Genomic DNA, 27061 nt, shown 5'->3' with positions numbered 1-27061 from the left:
GAACGTTAATCTTTCGATTCTAAAAAATATAATTAAACAGTTACTTAAATTTATTGTAAGTAAGTTTAAAAGTCTTAGTTAAATATTTTAACAACACAAAAACATTATCTTAAATTAATTAATTGTAAATTTACAACCGGAACTATTTGTTTGAAAATAAAATTTCATAAAGAGACAATTGGAGGGGAAATTATTTGGATGATAATAAACGGATTTGAAATTATTTGAAAAGAAAATAATTCGTATCGGAATTGATCTACTAGGTTAAAGCATGTTTTTACAATTTTATAAAAATCAAACAAACTAACAACGTATCACAAAACATTTTTTATTTATAAAATTAATTTAATTTACATATACAAACTCACAGATGAATCACAAAACCAACTTTTTACTCTAAAATATATGTATTAATGATTAATATTTAAATCATTCAAATATCATATTGAAAACAGTTTTAATGCACTGAAAATTCAAAAACACACATATATGAAATCTTATGTTAAACAGTGCAAAGATAAGAAAAAAAAAATTAATGCCAATAAATAAAATTCATCCAAGTAAAACGGCGTCTATTTGTTGCTGCGCAGACTTTTGTTTTTTTCTGCAAAAGTACAAAGTATAATAATAATATAGTAAACAAATAATATGTTTAAAAAAAACACTAACTTTCTACCGTACCGGAGCCTTGGTTTGTTTTTACCATTCGCCGATGAAGCCATAGGGTCGATTAAACCGTCCGAGGTGTAGGATAAATAGTGGTTAGAAAGATCTAGTTCTGCCTAATAAACATTTTGATTCAGACTAGTTTGAGTTCTTAAACATTAAAAAAATGAATTGAAACAAACCCCATTAAAATCATTTGAATCTTTACGAGGTGTCTGTTTTCTCATATTGTTTCCAGTGTAAGCGATTCCTTTCTTTTTGTTTTTATTTTTTTGTTTATCAGCTATTTACTGCTTCACTATTATATATTTACTCTAATTTTTATACCTCTCTTTTACAGTAAAAATAATGTTTTTTGCTTTAGAATTTATAACTTTCGTATTTAAAATGCTAAATAATAAAAAAAAAAATTTACTGTAAAATAATTTTTTTTAGGGTTTTTCATAATCTATTAATCAGATTGATATTTAAGTTACAGCATTTTTATTAAATTCAAACACTTTACAAAAAAATTAAAAAATTTAGCATAAAATTTCAAGACTAAAAACTATTCTATTTACTAAATCCAATATTTCTAATCAAAAAATGCAAACTCACAAGCTGCCACTCGCCAATGTGCTCGTTCCACTGCATGTTCTGCTGCACCATCTCCAGACAGTGCTGGGGGACGAAATACTCGCACATGATGGCGAGCTTCTTCACGTCACGTGACACCTGCTTGATGTGGGAGATGAGGGCGTCGACGTCCCTGTCATGCTCTCGCTTCGTGTCTTCCAACTCGGACCTGGCCGTCATCAGCATCGTGTAAACCTGCAAGTTTATACCAGGTTGACTCGATCAAGCACAATTAGTGATGCTAGCAAAAACGTACAAACATTTTCAGACTGAAATTAAATTGTATCAATTTACTTTGTTAACTGCTTACTGTAAAACAAAATAACGTTTAATATTACATCAGTTTTTTTTCTTAATTACGTATCTATAATTCAATTAAGCTAGTCATATAAATTTAAGAATGTTTTACATAAGTATGTAATAAGAGATAACACAATTTACTCATACCTTTTTAAGTTTTCTAGTTTTACCTTGAGCTTCGTCTTTTAAATTCTCATACTTCTCTTCAATATCGAGCTTTTCTGCCTAATAAAAAAACTTAACTCAAAAAAATACAATTAAATCTTAAACACCAAAAACTTTACCTCTTTGTTTTCAATTTGCTTTCTCAGCTCTTCTTGCTGAGTTTTTCTCAGCTGAAGTTCCGTGTTGGATTCTTCCAGGAGCTTCTCCTGATCCTCAGCTTTTTGCAGCAGATCCACGCCTCCCACAATCACCTTCCTCTCGATGTTTTTAAGCCGCTCTTGAAGCTGCTCCTGTTCTTTTCTGCAGCAAAAAATTGATGATGTTTTAAAATGCTAGTTTACTGAACTATCGTTTGTTAGACAAATTTATAAAGAGCAATTACAACAGTGGAAGTACTTCTAAATATTAAATAGTTTAGGTTTAAATAAATATTAATTTAATTTTCTATTCCGTAAAAGTTGAAAAAAGTATATTTCCAATCTATTTTAATATAAATTTAGCAACTAACTGCGCTTTTTGAAGTTGTTCAGTTCTCTTTTTAAGATCTGTTTTAACGCGATTTTTTTCCTCCTCAGCCATATCTCTGTCGTCTTCCAACTTTTTCTTTTCTTCCTCAATTTGCTTTTCCATTGCAGCCATTCTTCCAGGTGAAAGCCTTCTTTTTCTACTACCTTTAGTTAAACGTTTATAGTAATTTAGAATGTCCTTTAAAGTTTGATGTCAATTCCACTGCAATAAAAGGTCAATATAACTAAAAATTTAACTAAAGACTTAACACGTATGTAACGTTTATGCTTCAAAATGAGCAACTTTTTCACTTTCTATAAAAGATTAGATGGAAATTTTCTAAAAATTATTACCAGTTTAATACTTTGAACTTTTATTACTTCTTTGATATAACTAAAAGTGATTTATGATCACTTTGTGTAGAATATAGCAACTCGTATTTACCATACAGCTTTTTTTTGAACACTCGAAATTTTTTTTATAAAGTGCTGGAAGCCGCAAGGTAAAAAACTATAGTAACAGACAAGTTTCTATAAAATAAAATGATCAAACAATTAATTTACCAATAAATAAAACACACGTTTTTATGAGTTTTACTGAATCTTATCAGAAATTAATTTATAGAACTTATAAAATAAGTTCTAACTAACTTTTGTTCAAAAAAACTTCAGATTCAAACTTTTAAAAGTATTAAGTAATTATTTCATTAATGTTATCTAGTAGAGAAATAAATAAAGATACTAAGTTGAAAATTACCGGTGACTAAAATTAGCGGACTTCGCAAACATGTTTGTATAAACTTGAACATAACAATTGAAAAGCCGCGTTTGGTCTGTATTTTTTAACTGCGGTATTTTCAATCTGACTCAACCCGAACTGCTGTGTACCTCAAACTGCAATATCAAATAAACCATCAACAAACGTTTTTTTCTGCGCATTTTTCCGTCGACTAGTTCCTCCTCACTCTCCTCCGAGTCGCCTCCTTCACCTCCCTCGTCTACCAACTTCTTCTTCAAATCTTCTATTTCTTTTTGGAATTGGCGCAAAAGTGCATCCTTTGTAATAATTTTTACAAAATTAGAGGAAGAAATTATAAAGGCTCAATAAAACTCGGAAGTTTTGGTTGTTATACCCTACGATGTTAATGAGAATATAGTTATAGTTACTTTAGGATCTTCGTTGATTACTGCTTTGTTTTTGATATTCTTTGCTCGGTTTGCATATCTCAAAGTGGATATCGTTTCATCATAATTGTAGTTAGCTGGGCCAAAATTGGCGCACTGTTTATAATTTTATTTTAAAATTTTATCAAGAAGTATTAAACTAATATTTTAGTCTTAGAGTGTAGGGAATTTTTACTTTTGGGCACATTTGTTAAAGTAGCTTAAAAAATTATTATTGGCCAGAATTAAAGGTTTATTATAAAATAAAATAATATAAAAGGCCAGAATAATTTTTTATTTGTCAAAAATTGGAACTGTTTTTAACTCTTTAGTGCAACCCTTACGAATCAGACTATACACAAAATACAATTTACTTGATGATTCAGTCCAAAAGTTACCTTTTTAAGGAAACTTAATAAAACTGTACAAAACATTGCTACCCGAATTCATGATATAACTTAAATACTTTTTAACACAATTTTTACTAAACCAAAAATGTCCAACAATTTTATTTACTAGGCCATATTTGGATATTTTATTTTTGCGGGCCACTTTACTTACTTTAGCTTAATAAAAAATAACAAAAGCACATGAACAAACCTTGTTTATATTTTACATCGTTGAAAATATTATCAAACAATAAAAAATAATTATGACAACTATGTATATTATCAAGTTTAATTTGTGGAAATGGGCCACATAATGGACATCCTTGTTTTAAATTATATTTAAGAATAATAAAAACTACAATAATAATTTAAGCCCTTATTATATAACAATAAACTAGTCTAATTTTTGTTTAAAAAAAATCACCATCAACGTTTTTGAATTGCCTCCTAAAGAATCCTGCAACATTCTTGTAAGTTTAGAGTTGCGATAAGGTATGTGAGTGCTTCTTCCATCAACGAGAGCTGATATAACATTTCCGAGTGTGGACAGAGACAAGTTTATTTTCGTTGCTTCTTTTAATCGCACACCAGTCGCTCCCGACTTTTGCTGGCGTTCAGATCCCTGAAACAATTATTTTAACAGCTATGTAAATAAGAATTTTATTTAAAAAGATCGATTTTCGGAATACTAAGTTTTATAAATTAGAAATTTGAGTTGTTAAACGTAAAAAATGCTACACTAAAATATTTTAAAAGTAAACCAAATTACAAAAAATAAAAATATCCTATGAACAATATATTAATTTTAGTGTGAAAAAAACAAAAATTAGTTTGATAATTTAATACTTAAGATTTTCTCTTTCTAGTAATTGGGGTAAAAAAGTTACAATGTAAGAATCTTGTTAATTTTTTTTCTAACAAAAAGAAAGTTTAAAAATTTTAAATAGCAAAACACTTGATGAAATCTCAATTAAAACTTAATTTCAAACTTAATAAATAAAATTTACCACAGATGTTTTTGTGTCAAAACTTTATTCCGATTAACGGCGTTTCACTGCTCTCAAATTAATTTAAGAACAGATCTACGGAGTCTATAAAATATTAACATACATTAGAAAAAAAGCATGTATAATTATGTATAATATTCGATAGGTCTTGCCGCTTGTTCAGAAGAAGGTCTTTATCTTCTGCTGCAATTACTGCTCTTTCTGTATTGCAAGTTGGGCAAATTCTACTTACTCCGTTGCAGCAGAAGATAAAGACCTACTTCTGAAAAAGCGGAAAGACCTATCGAATATTTGTTCCCACAAACCGACGATTCTACTTTAAATAACTCTGTCTACCTATGTACTTATTTATTTCACAAAATCCACATTTACAATCACAAAAACTTACAAATTTAATACTTCATGTTTTTAAGCTGCATAAATTATTAATTAATTTGTTAAATTTATTATGACGTAACATTTCTGCAGAACTTAGTCTAATTTTCATTTTTTAAAACTTGCCTATTCTTACAGCTTTTTTGAGGTTAGTGTGCTTTTATTAAATTTGTATTTTTTGTAGACAGTTTTATATTTTTATGTTTTTATTCCAAACTTTGTTTTTAAACCATAAAGTTTGTTTATAGTTACTACTCACATAAACACTATACATATGTATACATGCTTTTTTTCTAATGTGTGTTAATATTTTATAGACTCCGTAGATCTATTCTTAAATTTATTTGAGAGCAGTCAAACGCCGTTAGTCGGAATAAAGTTTTGACACAAAAACATCTGTGGTATATATTCTGATAAGCTTAGCTTATCAGGATCTCCAGGATTTAACGCCTTTTAACGTTACATCTTATAAATAAAATACTACACTAACAGCAAGATCTACAAGGTGAAGCTTTCCGACTTTTACGTGTTGTTGTTGATCAATTCCTTTTTCACTGCATTCAATTGTAATGGTGAAAATAGCATGCGACCTCGAGGATTGCTCGTTCATGTCTGTAGCACCAACAGATCCTGTTATCAGTTTAAAGTTATAAGTTTAAAGCACTTTAACAAAACAACTTCTAACAATACAAGCATTATAGTTTTTTATTGATCATAAAAAATGTTCAAGCATAAAAGTCGATCTGGGCTGGTAATTTAAAAACTATCATAGTGCCTTTAATAGGAAGTTTTATTAAATTCAACACTAAGTTGCTTTTATATTCACTGAACAGCAAAAAGCAACCGACTTATTTTCTTTATGTATAAAGTTTTACTAAGAAGAATAGTGCAACACCCAATATTTTGCTAAACAAAGCTATTTTTAAAATATGTGTAAAATTAAACTGTTCTTATGTCCAATAGTCATGATTCTATCCATATCGTCAGCATTATTTACAACGAAGGTAGAAAGATCTTTCACATACACTCCGACATCAGGCCTTTCTTTCAAATGAAGTCTTTTCTTTTGATTTTTTCCTAATAAGTCCCTCACTTCTTCATTATAAATTTCTAAATATGACACACGAACCTGATAACAATTATTGTTTTATTTTTCGTTATAGACAGTAATTTACAAACAAAAATATAAAATACTTTTATTTATTTTTACAATTTCTGTTATACCGTGTACTTAAAAGCTATAAATTTTATAACAGAAAACTATTTAGAAAAAAAAAAGTAAAATATTTTAAATTTCTTTACGACATGTTTTTCAAAAGTTTTATAAAGATAAAACTAAGATATTTTTTTAAGTGATAAAAAATTGTCAGAGAAGTAAGATTTTGTTTTTGCTTTTTTAGTTTGCATCTTGTATAAAGAACCTATGAAACTCAATCACCTATATTAAAAATTTAACACACTGTAAATCAACTAGTTATTTATGGAAATTAATAAAAACAACAAAAAATGTTACTTTGTTATTCACTTCTCTAAAGACTTTAACATGCAAAACTTACAAACTAAGTACTACAGTTTAACTAGTTCTAAAAGATTCTCGTGAAACAGTTATTAAGTTTAAGTTTAACTTTATATCAAGAATAAGACTTTTTTAAATTGTGTTTTAATGTTTCTATTTTCTAAAAAAAAGTCTTAATTAAGAATTAATTAAGATGTATTGTATATTACTTGATATAAAGAGAAATAATTTTCAAATAAATACTTTCAATTTTCTTTCAAAAATAACAATTACATAAAAAACTTACTAAAAACCTAGAGTCGCCTTCAGCTTTTGCAATATGGCCGAAAACATGGGCAAAAGAATTGGGTATAATACCTCGAAGTTCCGGAACACTTCTTACACCTTCCATTGTAAAAGTTTTACCAGTTCCTGTCTGTCCATATGCAAATATTGTACCTATTTAAAATTGTACCAGTTTAAATAACTAAAAACTAAGATATACATACACTATTGAATCTGACATAAACTTTTATTGCACATTTAAGGTTGGTCCAAGTAATTAACAGTATCTTTTTATAAAAGCTTTAAATATATACAGAACAATTAATTTTTCATATGATATAGACTTTTATAAGTATTAGATATAATGAACTTTATAAAAAGTTTCCTCCAAAAGAAAACTTTATCATTACAAGTTTTTTTTATAAGCTTAAAAACTTCTAAAATTTAATCAGGGTACTAAGTAAAATTTATAGAAATAAATGAAAACTTTCATACACTTTATTTAAGTTTTAAATACTTATAAGTTTAAAATAAACAGTTGAAAGTAATGAAATTTTTTGAACAGGACATAAACTAAATACAATAGCAAGTCGAATAAAAACAAAGCATTAAGTAAATAATTCTTAAACAAATTACTTATGTTTTTAATCATATGTTATGAAACAAAACTAAATCTTATAAAATGAAAAAGGACTATAAATTAATTAAGTTTGAAAAAACAAAAGTTTATTCATGTTTAAACTTTGAAAATCTAATGAAATTTGAATTTTTAAAGCTGAAATGTAAAAGAAATATTTAGGTACACAATTTCCCTAAATTTACACAAGTTAAGAACTTTGGTTGTTTTGAACATAAAGATATAATTTTACAGACTTATATACTATATAACAAAAAATAACATTTTTTATATGTAATTAAAAATTGGTCCTACACTAGCCAAAATAGTAAAATAGAGGAAAATGAGAACCCTATTTAATGTAACTTAACAAGTTCTCACTCTTTTATAGCTTCTTAAACTACTTGTAAGAAGAATGTTCTTGAAAAAAAAAATTAATTAGTTAATGTAAAACATTTTCACAATTATAAACTCCAATAGTTTAAGGTCAAAAAGAAAAATAAAGAGACAAACAAAATACTGTTTCATTATATACTAAAATTTATATTTACTTAACAACAGCATTAAAATAATATTCAAAACGGGACACGTTCAAAATCCACCCAGTCAAATTCGAGAACCGCTTACTGATCGAGGGTAAGGGTTAGGGGTAACAGTGATTGTTAAAAATAAATAAAAAATAAACTAAAAAAAAGGCAAAAAATATATAAAATGAATTTAAAATCAAAAAAAAAATTGGGTGGATATTGATCGGTGGATTTTGAACAAGGGTGGATTTTGATAGTATACCATTCAAAACTACTTTAACATGTAGTTTTGAAACTACAAAATCTTTTTGTATATTAAAAAGATAAAATATTTGATCTTATAAAGTACGTAACCAATCCTGCTTTAAGGTGCATGCTAACACCTAAAATATTTTTAACTTTATGTAGTGGGTTTTTATGTGTAATAATAAGAATTTAAGTTTCTCAAATCGTCCTTCTGGTATGTCAAGCGTTATTAGTGATTTTTTGTTTTTATTTTAATTACTGTATACATTAAAAGTATTTATTGTTTAAAAAAATCAACAAAGCTTTAATTTTTAACTCATTATTATTGCTTGAAGTACTTTCAAATGCGTCGTCAGTAAGCAATTAAAAAATTAAACCTTTTAAGTGTAATAAAGAATAAATAACTGAATAAAATAATGTAAGACTAAATATCTTTTCACATGTGACTTTAAAATGAAGTTGTATAGTGAGAATAAAATTATGAAGTATGGTCTAATAAAGACTAATTTATATCTAACCATTATAACCACCAAGAACAGAGTCAACAATTGGTCGAGCAGTAAGATTGTACACATCAAGTTGCTTGCTGTCCGTGTTAAAAACAGTGTCAAAAGTAAAAGTTTTTGCAACTTCATTTGCATTTCTACCTTCAACTACGACTTGACCTCTTACTTCATCAACTAAAAATTAAACATTAAACTAACTTATAAAATTAAAATTATAACTTGATCATTAACAAAAAATGTTTGAAGTTAAGGCCATGGAGGTCCACGTTGTTTTTTTAACATAATAGGTTTTATTTTTCTAAAACCTTTAGACACTTTTTACCACTTAATAACACTAATATCAACTTTTGGGATATAAGTGACTAAATTTGGTGAGTTTTTTAGGTTTGATATGGAAGACACAAACTAACAAAAGCAAAAAAAAAACTATTTAACTGAAAATCTATACTCTCCTTCATTTTTTTACCAACCTTCTTCATTTATTAAAGTTATATTTATTACTAACAATTAAGTTTTATAAAACAAAATTTTCTATCGATACAAAAAAAAAATTACTGTTTTTATTGACAAATATTTAATTTAATTTTTCAAATTATAACACTAGAAACCTTTTATCCTATTTAATAATGTCCCTTATTTAAAAAACCAAGATCTCTAGCTCAGAAAAAAAACATACTTTAAAAGAAATTAAAACTTTTCAGATTTAATGAAAACAAAAAAAATGTGTTCAATATGTTTAAAACTAAAGACTTTTTACAAAATTGATACGTTTAAAATTTTAATTTTAGTATATTTTAAGTACTGACTTATAGTGTATACAAGGGATGGGCAATGTTTTAGTCAGCGGTAAGATACGGAAAAATTTAGTCCTTAGCATGTTGGATCACTTCAATTTCAACTAACTTACAAAATTCGAATTCAAAGTGACCTTTATTTACTATGTCTAGTGTAAGTTTCAATTTTCTTGTAAATTGTACCTAGGACCGTTTTTTTGTGCTTCATTGTAAAGCCTGTATATCTAATGTAAATTTAAAATTAGGTTCAGCGGACCAGATTTAGATGCTCATAGGCCTTAAGTTTTACCTTTTGCTAGCTGTATTCCTCTTAAATTTTTCAAACATTGGCCGGCCAGTCATTTTCACTCTGCAGACCATATCCGTCTAGTAGGACGTACGTTGCCTACCACTAGTCTATACTGTTCTATTTCATTTAAAAAAGCAATGCTACTTTTAGTATAATACCCCTCTTTTTTATGGCCTAAAATAAGTCAACATCTATTCAAGCAAAGTTAGATGAAGTATTAGTAATTGTGAGTTGTTAGATTAAAATTATTAAGTATATATAAAACATTAATGTATAACCAAGAACATTTTTTTTGAATAATTTTATTTTGTTTTTATATTTTATTGCTATTTAACATATTTTTTAACTAAAACAAGGGCTGCCACTCATAGAAGCCAAAAAGTCTGCCTGAGTTACTTTAAACTAGCCTAAATTCATGGTAAAGTTGAAATAAATGTACTAAAAGTCAAAAACTGAAAAAAAAGTGTTTGCCTATCAAGCTTGAATACTTTAAAAAAACATAAAAAATATAAACAAGTGAATTTATAGAACAAACAACTTGTGTACTTTTTACTTTACAGATCACAATAAAAGCTCTCGATTTAATGATAAGGAGAATGATAAATTAAAAATTTAAAATTTTGTTTTCAAAACGATGTTTCTATTGTTTGAACTAAATCAAACGAGATCATCAGTTTAATAAAATCTCATTCAAATAGAATAAAAAACTTAATTTATAAGTAAAAGTGAAATATTTAAAAGTCATAAAACTAGTCTGAAGTTTATTAAATATATTCAAAAGACATTTAAAAAAAATACATTGAAATCTGAGTTTCTTTTTATTAAACAGAAAATATTTCAAAATATTACTAGATCTATTTTATAGTGTTTTAAACCAGTCTGAGTAGCATGAGTGTATGGCAACTCTACAACACACTTAAAATATTTAAAATAAAACAAATTTGTTAAAGTTGTTACAAAACCAAAATAAGACCATAAAAGAAATAATACAAGCATTTATAAATTTCATTAAAATGTTCAAAGTGTTTTTTTATAGATGATTAGACATGGAGAAATCCAATATCTTACTAATCAAAGTTACTAATTAAAAAGACTAGTTCACTAAAATCTAACTCCTTTACAGTTTCGTAGCAATCGTCTTCTTATTTTTAAACTTTATTTTTGTTATATTTTTTATTTAAAGTATTTTTCACTTTGCAAAAAAACAAACTTATATCTTTTTATTAATTATATTAAAAATATTACACCCTAAAAATTCTGAACTGTATGATAACAACTTTCTAAAAAATTAAGTTTATATGTTCAAAAATTAAAATTACCTTTAAAAAGTGTATAAAGATTGCTTAAATATAGTTATATATATATGTATATATATTAGCTCTGAAGATATAGTCAGTTTTGTAAAAAGATAATAGAAAATTAAACAGAAATATTCTATCTTCAAGCGTCTCAGAAGAATAAAATTTTAATAAAAATGTATCTCCTCTTAAGTTTTTAAACATATAAATTTAATTTTAAGAAATTTGTTGTCATACAGTTCAGAATTTTGGGGTATTATATTTCTAATATTATTAATAAAAATATTTAAAAAAAAGTTTTTCTTAAAGTAAAAAATACTTTAAATAAAAAATATAATAAAAATAAAGTGTTAAAAAAAGAAGAAAAGACAGCTAAGAAACTGTAAATGTGTTATATTTTAGTGAACTAGTTTTTTTAGTTATTAACTTTTATTAAGAAGAATTTTATTACCAATTGGATTTCTCCATGTCTAATCATCAATTAGAAAAACACTATGACAATTTTAATGTGTAAAAAATGTTTGTGCTAAGATGACCAACTTGTAATAAAACAAGTTAGACCCTCACTTTATGGTCTTTGTAAAATCAAATAAAAATTTGTGGAACTAGAATCAAACAAATCAAACATAAAAAAAAAACTTTTTATTATAAATAAATAATTTAGTACAATTTTAAAACTTGAAATATATCCAAACTTAGTTTGAGTTATAAAAATGAACATAACAATTTATAGTATAGATATCAACGCTGTATTTTAGAAATTAAAAAATCAGAAAATTCTGTATAAAATGTATTCTCTAAAAACCAAGCAAAATAAAACAAACAAGCAATTATGTTGTTATAGATTTTATAAATAAGAACCAACACGACTAAATATTTAATTCAATTGAAATTAATTAAGGCAAAAAAACTAAATGAAACTAAATACTTCATATACATCTTTTTTTAAACTATAAATAAAATATTAAAACTGTTACTAATTAATTTTTTTTACAAAAAGATAAGATTCCTTGAGGCAAAAAAAAGTTTTTAAATATCAGTTTCGACTCTAGTTTCTATTTCTCGGAATTGAACAACTAAAGTAATTATTACTTTAAAGAGCTTTCTCGTAAAAAATTTGATGCAGTGTAACTCAAATAAATTTCTACTAGCATGGTTATCTAAAAGATGTTAAAAGCAAAATAAATTTAAAAGATGCATTAAATTATATTTTAAATACTGAGCTAGGCGGATATAAGATTTCAAGAGTGTAGTAAAAATGTTTTGAGCTATCTTTTTTAAGAAAAATTTACAGTAAACTTTAGAATGCTGTAGCTTTGTTAAGAATTTGCAGGACTTGAAGTTTAGATTAGGGGTCATTTTATAAGTAAAGAGCAGAACTTAGTACATAAAGTCATTTAAAGGCCAAGTTTTATAGACAAAGTCACTACTATGGTTGTAAAATTATATAACTATTTTTTTAATTTTGTCAAAAAACGTTAAATAAATAATCAACATTGTTAAACACATAGTTTAAGTCATAGGGGAGTCCAACATTTTTTAGTGAAATTAACACTGGCCCTTATATGAAAGCTAAAACTATAACGTTTAAGAAACTTATAACATAATCTTTTTAAAGATATGGTCATACAAAAAGTTTTGGATACAAACATATGGAAGAGAAATTTTTCATTGCTAATTTTCTTCCAATTAAAAAAAATTATAATCTATATTCTCTTTCAGCTTTTAACCAAATTATTATTAATTATTCCTTGCATTAAAAGGAAAAATATTAATGTAACAATTTAAGAATTTTATGACCAAACTGTTAAATAGGACTGCTTATAATTAAGCTAAGATTACTGAATGGTTGCTTAAAAACTGATGGTGAAAGTATACTTTTAATTAAAAAATTTTATTTTGCACTTTTATGTTGGTCCTTTTATAAGGAGCTTATTGAACTCTCCAAGTTTTTACCCTCATATCTCAGAAACTAATATTTATTTAACAAAACTATAAATGCAACTATAAAATAAGACCTATAAAATAAGATCAACATGTAAATACCACACACACCACGTTTTACAACCCACACCCTGCCTTCTATAACTTTTATATTGCAATTGTAAATTTTGATGGAACATAATTTTGCAGGTTATTTTTTACACAAGTTTTTTAACTAAAAACAAGTTGTGAACTTGGATCCCAACCCCAATGTATAGTTTACCAACAACTAGGTTATATGACAAGTAACCATCTTTAGACTGTAAAAATACTCTAAAATAAATTTATATATAAGTATTATAACTATTCAAAACTTAAAATTAATTGTTTGCTAATAAAGATCCTAGCAAAACAAGTTCACTGGGATATCTAGTAATAACAAATTGAAACAGTACTCTTTCTTTATTAAAATAACACATGTTTGTGTGAGTGTGTTAACAAGTTAAGATACTTCAAGGGAAATCTGTAAAAAAACAAATACTGTAACGCAAGAATAGAAGAATGAGTGCTTTATATTTTAATTTGTTATTTAATTATGTAATTTAATTAACTTAATTGTAATTTAGATTAATATTTACAAATATTATATAGTTTTATTAGAGTCTGATTTAACATTATATATTGTATCTATTATTAACCATTCATCTACAATAATCTATAGCATTTATTCTTATCCTTAATAAACACATATATACACCCATTTAGCTTCTATTCTTTCCTTGCAGTTTTTATTTTTTACAGAGCTCCGTTCAAATTTGTTAACTTGTTAACACACAGAAACATGTGTTATTTAAATAAAGAAAGAATACTGTTTAAATTTGTTATTATAATATTTTTCAATAAAACTAATGATAAACCTATTCTTAACCGTTTTTACATTAATATATAAAAGAGTTGTTTTTAATTGAGAAATCACTTTTAACTTCTAATGTAACTATCAAGCATGTAGAAAACAACATTTAAATGAGTATAAAACTAAAAAAACATATTAATTTTTAGAAAACTTTTATTTGGATTAAATATAACAAACTTTTTACTATCTGATGAAAATTGGAGCCCTTTTCTTTATTGTTCATAGGTCTGCATCTAACAACTACTTTAACATTGTCAGAATTTTCTTGAGATTTGCTCTGTGATAACAAAAAAGTAAAACTCTTTTTTTTTTCAAAAAATAACTGCTTAATTTAAAATTAAAGAATATCTTGAAAAAATTATTCATAAATTTAAACAGATAATATACAAAATAGCTTTAACTTAATTTTTTCTTCTTTTGAACATAATTTTCATTGTTTTTAAAACTTTTTTTTATATGAAATTGTTTTAAATGACAACTGAACTTATTTATTTAAAATAAAAAAGTTAGTGTGAGTTTTAAAAATAAGTCTAAGTAAGCCTGATTTTTTTAGAAAGTTTTAAACAAATAAAAACTACAAGTTGGCTAAGCATTATTTTAGTCATTCATGTATTCTTTTGAATTAAAATAAATTTAATTTTTTTCATAAGTACTATTATAGGAAGGTTTTTGAACGTATTTATATACCATTTGCAAATTAATATGATAACTCTTAAATGATAAATACGCAAGTAGCATTAAATGGTAAAACAAAATTATTAACAATCTATTAATAAACATACCTTTAGTTTTAATTACTGAATCTCTAATTTTTGTATTTATTTTAATTTATTCATACGTCATAATTTAAAGTTATTTTTTACGCTACTCACTTAACAAACATTTTTTCAAATTTCATTTAAAATTTATCACTTGACAAAGAAATCTTGTATGATTTTGAAAGCTTTGTGTTATAAAATATAAAAAACAAAATGAATAACTTATTCATATAAAGTTGCAAATGGTATATAAAAATTTAATTAGTTTTTTTTTCAAATTCAGAGTTTTAATGTACTTTACTAATATTAATTTGAAATTTAAAACAGTATAAATAATGATATCAACTAGAGCTTCAAAAGAATACAGTAATGTAATTTAAAATGTTTTTGGAATATTAAATGTATAAATGGAATTAAAATGTAAAATTTAGAATTAGTATATACAGGGTGACCACTGGTTTTTGGTAAATATTCTTCAGGTTTTCAAAATTTTTAAAAGGTTTTTGAAAGTACTTGTTTTTGGGTCTATTTTCAGTTTAAAATGAAGTTTAATGTAAAAAACTATATTAAATAGTACAATAACATTGAAAAAATATTATAAAGCTACTTTAAATCTGTTTTTTAATAAATTAAAAATATGATGATGACAAATAAATTTTATCTATAAGATAAATTAATAAAAAATATGCTACTCTGATAAACTTAACTAATAAATTAAAAAATAATGACAACTACTTTTGAAAAACTTACAGGCATTTTCTGTTAAACATATAAATCTAGTTAACAAAGTAGCATTAATGGTTGCTATTTAAATTTTACAAATGGCTGGTTAAAAATGTTAAGTTTTTTTACTTTAGGGACTTTATCATTAAAAAAACTTTATATAGAAGAGTTCTACTTGTAATTGTTACTTGATTTATTCAAGTACAGTTACGTTCCAAGGGTTTTAAAATTTCAATTTTTGATCTATTTTTATATGTTTGGGGAGATTAGGTTACAGATAAGCTTTACAAACTGTTGACTCAACAAACTGTTGACTCAGCAAACATGCAAATTGTTTACAAGTTTTTTAAGCTACCCCCTACAACCGTTACCGCACAAGTTTGCATATTAAACCAAAATAAAAACGAAAGATTTTACGGTAAGCTCCAAAAACTATGACAGATTAGAACTTTAAATTAGAGCTAGTGTCAAATAGACATATATTATTTATCGCATGTTTAGCTTTAACTGATAAAGATACAATCAATAAAATGTCGTAAATATATTTGAAATAAAATTATCAATTTTACGACAAACTTATTATTACGAAAAATAAACTAACTAAAAAAAACTTTACTTAGAGGAAAAACAACCCTAAAAGTATAAAAGTTAGTTACTCTAAAAAATCCCTACAGTAATTTTAATTAAGTACGAATTTTAATTTTATCCTAGAAACGCAAACTCGGAAACTTCTGGTTTTAACTCTCATCTATTTAAACTCAGAAGATACAAACTCGTTTACATCTATAGAAGATGACAGCTCACAGCAGTCATGACTCATGGTATGTAATCCAAGATAAACTTTTAAATGTTTTTTTTTCAAATACAGCAAGTAAAGCAGCATAATAGCCACATTTTAACAGTAAAGTAAGTTTTAAAAATAGAAAGCAGCATTTTTTTTATAAGTTGCAGTGCACAGTAAGCAACATTTTTTACAAAGCTTTACATGAAATAATATAAAATAAATATTTTTTTTGAGTTAGGCTAAAGTAAACGAAAATTGTCTAGGAGATAAAGCATTATCCTCACAAACTAAAAGTTTCAAAAAATGTAAAATTGAGAGATAGATGTTGTTTAACGTTTGCAAAATAGTCTAATTTACTACTAAAAAGAAAACTATCAAGTGTTTATTCATTAACCTTCTGACAATTTTATAAAACTTTCATTTCAACATAACAATTCGAATTATGCTATTAACTCTATACAAATGTTTTTAAAAAGTTAATAAATTTATAATTTAATTTGCTATACACAGAAAACATGGTGAATAAAAGCACTTTTTAACTTCAAACGTGAAGGAATTTTTATAGAGCTATTGACTATTTATTTATCATTTTCTACAAATGTTTTTCGAGTCTAAGCTAGTAATGAAAGTTCTTTAAAATATAGTAATCGTAAAACATGTGTTTACATAAAACAATAATCATAAATATTCCGAAATCGTTAATAATTACATAAAACATCAACTTACAAGAGATTTTAATCTTCACTGATTTGTAAAAAGCGCTTAGAATTTTTTTTTACTTTTTACTAAATAATTTTAAATTAAACATATTAATTGAAAAAGTCTTATTGTTATTGCTATTAAGCTATTTAGATGAAAATGCAATAAAAAAATTATGTGGACTTGCATTCACTAAAAAACTTAGTTATTTTGCTATAGTTTTTATAAATTTCTAATTGTAGTTAATATTCTTAACTTCATTTGCACTTGTAGTCTTTCATTCAATTTTTATATTCAACTTTAAAGTATTTATAGTTGTTTTTAGTCATTTAATTGATGTTTTTATTTTTTTACTTAATTAAATTAGTTTAATTTTATTTTTTGTTTTATATAGTTTACTGTTAAAAATTTACTACAACTGATTCTATATGTACTTTTCTAAAACAAAAAAAAAACTGTTTTGCCGTTGATCTACTATTAATCAAAGCACTGAAAAAATACTGACCATCAACTATTCTACAGCAGTAATCAAAGAGCCTTTAGTAAAGTTTCTGATTTTTTGGATAAGGCAACAATAATGTGCTTATAAGTAACATAAAATACATTAAGTATAGCTTTCTTTAAATATATATAAGTTATTATTTTGATAGTCATAACATGTAATAGCTTACTTAAACTAAAACGTTAAAAATAGTTATTTTAGTCAATACAGACCAAAATAAGTTATTTCAATAAAACTTTACTATTTAGTTTTTTCTAAACAACTACTATCTCAAATACTTTTTAAGAACTAAAAATTGCTTTTGAATACTTTTAGTTTTAAAGCTTTTGATAAGTGTGATATATTATTCTTCAACCTTTTGTGATAATGGTATCACTAAAATCATTACTAAATTAAAACTTATCTTTAAAAAAATTTAATGTAGAAAAATTTTCAGTTTACTTTTTTCTACAATGTAAAATTGTTGGTCTGCTTCAAAATCACAATTCACACATTTATTAGTTTATAACTAGCATTAAAGCGTTGCTTTAATATAGTAGTCGTTAAATTTTGTGGCATTATAAAAATATATAAGTTGGTTTATATTTAAAAAATATATATAAAGTGCATTTCTTACACTTTATACTTTGAAAAATACTTTAATATGAAATATTTTATTTATTTTTAAATCTTATTTTGCTATAAGTGGTGTACGACTCGATAACCGAACGGTTTCTTTAAACACCAGGTCCTTTGACCAAACTTTTTGAGCGCTTTTTTAATTGGTCAACTAACAATATTATAAGTGTTTAATAATTTTTTTTTTTTGTTTCTGTTCAAGTGTTTATTTATAAAAAAAGTTTTGTCTTCTGCAACATAAAATACTTTTTAGCGATCTATCGCTTAAACTTTATTTACTTTAAGAAAAGTTAGTTTAAGAACTTGTAGTTTGTTGTTGTAAAAACACAATAACGAAGTTTACAGCTTCAAAAGGTATGTAAAACAAAATAATATAATGCTGTATAAAAACTTGTCTTAAAACAAAAAGAATTAAAGATCATACAAAAGTACAGATGATGATTTTAAAACAAAAGCTGCATAGTTGTTTACAAAAAAGTACAAAATAACTAAAAGCATATACAAAGCAACTATTTTCTTATCATCAAATTTAAGCGCGAGACTATCAACAACAATTTATGTGACATTCAGCGAACTGGTTTTCTCCTCATTAAGAATAATCAGTTTATTGAATTGTTCGTCAATAAATTGTTGAAAATATCCGTTTCATTTAGTTTGTTGATAGTTATGATGGCGTGAGAACATCTCGGCTTTGCCGACATTGGTCAAAGACTTTACTACTAAGTTAATTATTATTTCAAGAAAAACAATACGTCTTTGTTTGAAATTGTATGTAGAATAGTAGTTCTCAAGTTTGGGAAACAATAATAAAACAGAAAGAAACCTTTGGTATAATGATTTTATATATAAGTTAAAAAAAATTGTTGAACAATTATCACATACACAATTGAGTTAGTCTTTAATACTATCCACGTAAGGTATTGAAAAAATGTTTGCTTAGTTTTATTCCATTTTAAAAGTTCTCAACAACTACAGTTTAGGTTAAAATAATTAACTTAAACAAAGTTTACAGTTGTTTAAATAAACTACATAGACAAAGTTTCACCAGAGTAAGTAATACTCCCCCTTTAGGGGCAATTTTTGATGTCAAGGAGCATTAATTGAAAAGGCAGCGAAAAGTTAAATGGATAATTATCTAGTAAAGACAATATCTAATAAACGAGGACAATTAGTTGCTAAGGTCTGCAAAGGGGCATTTATGAATGCAAGTTTGGAAAATACTTTTGTTTTGACTTTCCTAAACTTACTTAACAATACTTAAAGAACTGGTGAAAATTTTAGTTGGTAACGGTTCACACTAGGCATTTATTAAATTTCTTAAACTTTTTCGACAGTGTTAGAACAGTTTGCAACTTAACTTCTCTAAATTAGTTTAAAGGTATGCCAGTGAAGTTCAAGTCTTAAATATAATCAATTTCTAATTCAGTAAAATCAGTTGTTTATCAGCTTTTGATACTACGGTTATAAGTAAACTTGTTTCGTTATATTAATAAGTAATCAACGATAAGATGTCAACTAAAAACTAATGATAACATTATGAGCAAATGACAAGAACTTATCAAAAAATAGATTGTTATATTACATCTTTTTTACTATGAAAACTTTTTAGTAAAATAGAGAGACATCAAAGCACTATAATATATGATCATTGTTATCAGATGTAGTCCAGATAAGGATATCAACTAATAGAAGAAAAAAGTATTTAAAAAATTTAAAGGAAGAGTTATTTTTTAACAATAATGCAAAAAGTTAGCAAGACTATATACGTTAAGAATCTATTACTGCATAACTTCAGTTTGCTTAAAAAGGCTATTTGTCTTAATGTTCAAATTTTAACCAACCGAACTGAGATAAATCTTTAAATTATTTAACTAAATTGAAAATATTAAGGTTTTTAACAACTTTTTTTTAGTTTCTACAAGCTTGTAAAGCTTAGAGTCATGGTTTTTTCAGGAACAGTGGAGGTAATAACACATTTACATCAACAGTCTCAACAAGCCTGTTCAATAAATTACTAAGTATCTCATAGTAAAATTATTTAAAATCTTTTTTATGTTTTTATTTTAGTTTATCAAACAGTAAAATCAGTTGCTTATCATATTTAACCGGATTTCAGAAAAATGTTGTTTATAATAAATTAAAAACTGAAACCCAACATTCTAGTATTAAAAAGCTTTTTTAACTAGGTATTCAGATTGAAAAAAATTTATATAGTGTAAAATTTTGGAGCAATTTCTTAGCAATTATTTTTCAACTTTAGATATCAAAAAGAAAAAAGCATTCCGTTACATATTTTTAAATATTAAGAAGCAGAGTTACGAGGATTTAATTTGATTATAAAAATATTAATTTGAAAGATTAATTTAAGCAATCAGTTACACATTATCTTTTCAGTATATTTTTTTATTTATGTACTAGAACATTCTTTGAAAATTTGTAAAAAATAGCTCAAGTTCAAAGACTTTTCCAGTGCTTCTTAGCTAAAACTAAAATAGAGGTAGTGAAGAGATTTTTTTAACTTTTAACTTTTATTTAGGTTTTTTATTATTTTAAATTGTCAGTTAATGTATTTTCTTTACAATTAACTTTGCATACTTGTTTTTATTTTTTCGCAACCTTCCCAAGTTTTGTGTGAATACACTTAAGGTTGACGCGGGTCGATACTTAACGTCCTCAATTGCAGCTTTTATACTTACATGGAAATATATTTATCTAAAAAATATCATATCTAGACTTCTTCATACAAAACTTTATACACCGATTCAGGCGATATTAAGGTTATAACTTTAATTGTTCTTTATTTATTTTATGCATTAAATCTAAGTTATAAGAACTTAATTTAAATGTATCTATTATTGTTTTAACCGGTCAACTTTAAAAAATTTTACCTAAATAAACTTGTCAAAATTTTCATTTTTAACTTCTCATTATAATCAGGTTTGATTTAAGCTACTCATTTCTTCAATTCTTGAAAACTTTCCAAAAAACAAGTTTTGTTGTTGAAGAACTATAAATGGATCAATAGATTACATATAGTATGGTTAAATAAAACTTTTTAAAATTATGAATACGATTTATAATAACCTAGCATTTAAAGTGTATTAAAAGTTTATTAAAATAATTCAAACCAAGTTACAGAAGAATTAAAACAATAAAACATTAAGAAATAAAAATTACTTCAAAACTTGATAAAGAAAAATATGTGAATAACTATTTGGACTAAATTTGAATATCACTTAATTAATGAACGTTAAGAGCAGCTATACATTAAGTTTGAATATAGATAGAAGAAAATATTTCAGTTGAATTATCTAGTGACAATAGGTGTTTTAATTTAAAATCGCCCGAAATTGCTATTTAATTTTTTTGATACAAGTTTTAGTGCTGGACACAAAAAACAACTTAATGACAATTAATAATAGTTAAAATAAACATATCACAAGTACGACTTTTAGGAGTAAAATAGCCTAAAAATTTGGTAAAAATCTATATATTTGATAAGTGCCAACCAAGTTTACAAGATCTGTTAACTAAACTTAATTAAACAAAGGTAAGGAGGTTAACTCTTTAATCTAACCTAAAAATCATGTACTGTAAAACTTAGTTTAATCTCCAATACCATTTAACAAGCGTAGTTTTGAATGACCTACGATTGCTAACTAATAGCGGCCGTACCCGCCAAAGTTGCTGCATGGGGGTGGGCCACGTGGTGGAGGCCTGTTGAAGTTTCTTCCTCCTCGCCCGCCTCTTCCACGTCCGCGACCTCTGCCCCGACCACGTCCTCTCTGAGACTCAGCTTGTTTCCTTTCCATTGCTTCCAAAGATTTTTGCAAGCTGTCCGGAAGGACAATAAACGTCACCATTGCTCCACGCAAGTATAATGTCTCCAAGTTTTCTTTTTTACCTTAAAATTGCAAGTTCATAATATTAAAACTCGTGTTTGTTTTATATATTTAAATATTAGTTAGCTTTAACTATACTTAGAACTTTTAGTTAAAATGAATAACTTATTGTAGCCTTTTTACAAAAAATACTTACATTTTTAAATAATGTTTACATAATTATAATACGAAAGCAAGCATTATTTTTATCTCAAAATATTCTAGCTGCTTAAAACATTTTTGCAGATAGTATCATAATGATTAGTTTATCTTAAGTAAACAGGAATAAAAAAATTAACTAACCTTGCTTGGTTGTCATTTTGACTTTTTCAAGTACAACGTTCATGTTGTCTTCAGCTTCTGAAAGTTTTCCAACAAAAGTGTTTTTGTTAAAATCTTCAACAAAGACTTTATGTCCAACTGCTTCTTTTATTAGTTTTATTGGAATGTCTTCCATTAGTATTTTTTAGTCAATTATTACACTACCACTGTTTATAAATTAAAATCGTAGTTATCAAAACTAAAAGATTTATTTACTGTTAGTACTCCCTATCTATATTTAAGTTATTCTTTATAACAACCTCTATGTGATTTTTTTTAGATAATGATACATGACTTTTTTGAGTTTTAATGTATCAATTATTTTAGTTTCAAAACAATTTCTAACTATGTTTTATTTAACTCTACTTATCTAGTATATCATTAATGTTTAATTTTTTTTTAGTTATTGCTATTTAATTTAAACTCAACTTTTAAACAAACATGCAATTAACTTAAATCTTAACTTGCAAATTAAAAAAAAAAAATCAATGTTCTCAGACATAATTATTTACGTAACTACTTTTTTATATAAAATAATATATTAACTTTTAACAATAATAAATTATACAGTATCCTTCTTTTATTACACTGACATATGTTTCTGTGTGCTAACGGATTAACACATTTCAACTAGGTTTTTAATGGTTTCAAGGTTAATAGTTTTTAATGGTTTAGAGGTTTCAATGTTTTTAAGGTTATTCTTTCCATTAAAAACCCAGTTGAAGTGTGTTTAATTCGCTAACACACAGAAACATATGTTGGTACAATAAAAGAAGATTACTGTATAATTTGTTTTTATCTTTCAATTTATGTACCTAATAAACTGTTTCGAGGTTTTAAAATCATAAAAGGAGTCTATTAATTCAAACAACGATTTAATTTAAGCAAAATCAACATTAAAACTCCACCATTTTCTATAGACTTTTTTAACAATTAATCTTCTCCGAAGTAATATTCTTTTATTACACTGACATATGTTTCTGTATGTTAACACACTTCAACTGAGCTATGAAATAGAAGGAAGAGATTATCATTCATCAAAAAAAAAAGTGTGAGTGACCTAACTGGCATAAGACAGCCTTATTTTGAGTACAACTTGCTTTAACCAAAGACTTTTATGAACATTTTTTTAGAAACAATTACAATTAATGAAAATATTAACTTACACCCTCTATGTATTAATAATTTTGATACAGATCATACTTGTGAAAGCACAAAAACGTTAATTTTACAAACCGCTGTACAATTTGCAACTTGTGTATGCAAAGTTTGGAGTAAACATGTTTACTTTTTATGTTTATACAGTAGTGTTTTTTTTTAATTTGATTTCAATTCAATCTTTAAAAAAACAATTATGTACATAGTTGACCATATAAAAATAAATTAATTTATAATGTCAATAGCTTCAATAATTCTGAATGGCTGACTTCATCATAATCAATAAATATTTTTATATTAACAACATAAGTTTAAACTTTCTTTAAAAAAAGAAGTTATTATATTATATTATAGCACATGGAAAATTATTTTACAAAACAGTTTGAATGATCACTATCAACTTAATTAAACGGTAGAACATATATTATCTAATGAAAATAAATGTTTAAACTAATTATAACAAAAACAAAGACTGAGTATTTTAGAAATTCTCAACTTATTTTTAACAGGTATGGAGGTAGCTTAACCAGCAGGCGTTTGTGGCAACCCTGGTTATAGTATGTACAGCTATTTGTTAAATAATTAATAATACTAAGCTGTACTATATAACCTAAGAAGTTAGTTTCTTTGTGATTCTAAATAAGTTATCGGAATTTGAAAAATTATTTATCATTTAAACAAAAGTATAAAAATTTAAGTTTTTATTGCTATGATTTAAACTTGGTCATTTTTATGTTTAAATTTTTTTTAGCAAGGCTTTAAAAACAGCTTATATAGCTCAAGTAACTATCTTATACACTTACTGTTTTTTAAATTGATCAAAAACTATAACTTATTCAACTAAACATAACTTATATTTTAATTATACACATAAGAATACAATTTAACAGTAAATTATTTTTTAAGATAAATCTGCTTCTTGAGAAACTGTTATTATGTTCATAACCCGCTTGGAATACTAATTTAATAAGTAAACCATAAAGTATGTTATTTATAATTTGGTTCAATAGTTACAGAAAACATCACAAACCTTCCTTTTTAATTAGATTAATAAGAACTTATGGCCTTAGTCTTTCTCTTTTAGCTAAAGCTAAATAGTTATTACAAGAAAAATTTTATTAGCCTTAGAAAAACATTTAAAAAAATTAAAAATACTTTTTTTTTGTACTTGTTTATGTTTGACATATTGGTTTTTGCATAGATGTAACTAATTCATATAAAATAAAACTAATCTATAAAGAACAAACCCTAAGTTACATAGTTAAATAATACACCATTATTATTCTTTGATAATTAAGGTTCATAAAGGCTATGTTATTGTATTATTCATAATGAAATAAATAATTACTACTCAGATATACATAGCTATTTAGACACTACAAAAACTCGTCTAGTTAAGATTTCTCCTTTGTTTGGTTGTATATGTTTTAACTTAATCTTAATAACTTTCTTAGTAACAAATAATTCAACGTTTACCAACAAATTGAGTTTTTTTTTTGCTGCAATTACAGTAAAATATTTAACTACTTTCATGCATTTTTTAATCATCCAGAATTACTACTTTTTGACAAGAAAACTAGTAGTTTCTAAACTCCTCACAATACAGTTTATGTGCCTTTGGCACAGTTATGTTTAATCCGAAGTGCATACAGTGTTTTAAGTGGGCACAAAAAAAATACTTAAGGTAAAAAATATGTTTAAAGATATGCAAGTTTAGTATTACTTATTTTCTATAGTTGTAAAAATTATTTATAATTCATACAATTAAACCTTTAGTGTTTTTTTTAATAATTTAATAACAATATATATTATGCACAACATTTTTAAATTGTTGAGAACCACTGCTTTTAAGTTAAATATACTTTTTATACTTTGTGTTTAAATACTTTAGAGCAGGACTACAAATCAATATTTTTTTCGGTTTTTACTTCAATATGTTATAAAAAATCACTTATCAAATATTTAAGTAAAGCTAGCTAAGAAAATGTTTAATTTGAAAAAAACTAATTAGTTTCAGTCAAACAATTCAAACAATTCAAGCAATAACAACCTTAGTTATTGCCCTTTTAAAAATATGGTTTTTAAATATAAGGACTACTTTATACTTAAAATTATAATTTAAAAATAAATTAACTTTATTTATTATCTATTTAAATAATAATAATAGTTTGTCACAAGTTCTATAACATTTTAATACTTGAATAAAAAGTGTATTTTCCACTTAAAAAATATTTTGAAGATTTATTTAGTTTTGTAGGTTAAATAAAAAGTAACAAAAACGATTTATACTGTTAAGTAGTAACTTATAAATTAATTACCTCAAGCAGTACATATTTGTTTTCGTTGACTAGTCCAATTTTCAATTATCTGAGTTGCAAGTGACAACACTTTTTTACATTAGGAAACCTCATACAAAAGATGGAGTAAAAGAAATTAAAAACACATTTATTATATGTTTTAAATTTTTAACTAGTATTATGTAATTCTAAACTCATTAAAATGACTTTAGGTTTTCACTTATATTTTTAGAATGACTTCAAACCTACATCAACATGTTGAATAGTGTTGTTGTCATGTCAGTTATGCTATGTAATTGAATTCTTGTTGTTTCAATTAGTGGAAGGCACATTGGATCAAGTGTTAACAATTGGATAATTGAAATTTTAAGGCCTACCATGCCAGCACTTTTCTTGCTAAAAGCTCATTGTTATTTGTAAACTTAGTGTAAATAAACTATTTAGGAATTAAACTTAAATTATTTTGAAGAGTTATACAAACATTTTTCAAATAAGTTGAGAGAAAAATAATTATTAACATATTCATTTAAAGTTTATATTACAAAGAAATTTTATATCTAAAAAGGTTGTTACTTAATATCTCAGCCTAAATATATTAAATCCTTACCTTTAATTAAGTATCAAGTAAAAATATAAAAAAATTAAACTTAAAAATGTTTTGTTTGGTCGACATAGCGGTACGTCTATACTATGTCGTCTCGTAGTCCTAATGAGGAAACCGTAGAAAACATGTTGCAGATTGTCACATGGACTGTTGTTGGTGGTGCAGTGCAGTCTGGTACTTTATGAATGATGTTGAAAATGCATATAGCTGAAGTAACTAATAGTTTATAAATAAATATTTTATTTACTTATTTACTATATTTTTTAAAAAGTTATTTTTTATAAAGCGATTTTTCAACCAAGTTAAAATTAAAAATTTTCATGTTGCACTCTACCTAAAAAAATTAAAACAAAATGTTTACTATTTAATGACTCTTTTACTTAAACGTTCATACACAAAAAAACGCTTTATTTTTTGTTTGCTCGATTATTTTTTTAAACTAAAGTTTTACTAAAAATTTTAACAAGTTTTATACTAATAGCTAAAACAATTTTTTCATTCATATTAATTAAATGAAATTCATCATAAACCGTTTTGCATACTAAAAAATAGTATACTTAAAGTACTAAAACTGAAAGTTTTAAACTATGAAATAATAAAAATAAATTACACACAAAACTTTCATCGCATTTAGTTT

The 27061-nt window shown here is 25.2% G+C and overlaps 1 protein-coding gene and 1 pseudogene across 1 annotated transcript; both read right to left on the bottom strand.

Moving 5' to 3' along the window:
* Window positions 1–319: 319 nt before the first annotated feature.
* LOC145833074 (kinesin-like protein KIF3A) lies at window positions 320–15646 on the bottom strand. Its single transcript, XM_082940276.1, has 16 exons — window positions 15588–15646; window positions 14257–14356; window positions 8875–9036; window positions 6990–7141; window positions 6133–6316; window positions 5678–5817; window positions 4230–4427; window positions 3420–3533; window positions 3176–3308; window positions 2255–2417; window positions 1866–2046; window positions 1729–1806; window positions 1264–1476; window positions 849–920; window positions 670–782; window positions 320–604 (listed from the first exon to the last, which is right to left on the bottom strand). Exons 1-16 carry the CDS (start codon window positions 15591–15593, stop codon window positions 553–555), a joined length of 2061 nt encoding a protein of 686 aa, XP_082796402.1. The 5' UTR covers window positions 15594–15646; the 3' UTR covers window positions 320–552.
* A 6176-nt stretch (window positions 15647–21822) lies between these two features.
* LOC145837547 (uncharacterized) lies at window positions 21823–22501 on the bottom strand (annotated as a pseudogene).
* Window positions 22502–27061: the final 4560 nt, after the last annotated feature.

This window comes from Thalia democratica, chromosome 1, assembly GCF_965202585.1.
Source record: "Thalia democratica chromosome 1, ktThaDemo2.hap1.1, whole genome shotgun sequence".
NCBI lineage: Eukaryota > Metazoa > Chordata > Thaliacea > Salpida > Salpidae > Thalia > Thalia democratica.
Note: the sequence above shows the minus strand (reverse complement) of the source record. Positions and strands in the feature narration are given on the sequence as shown.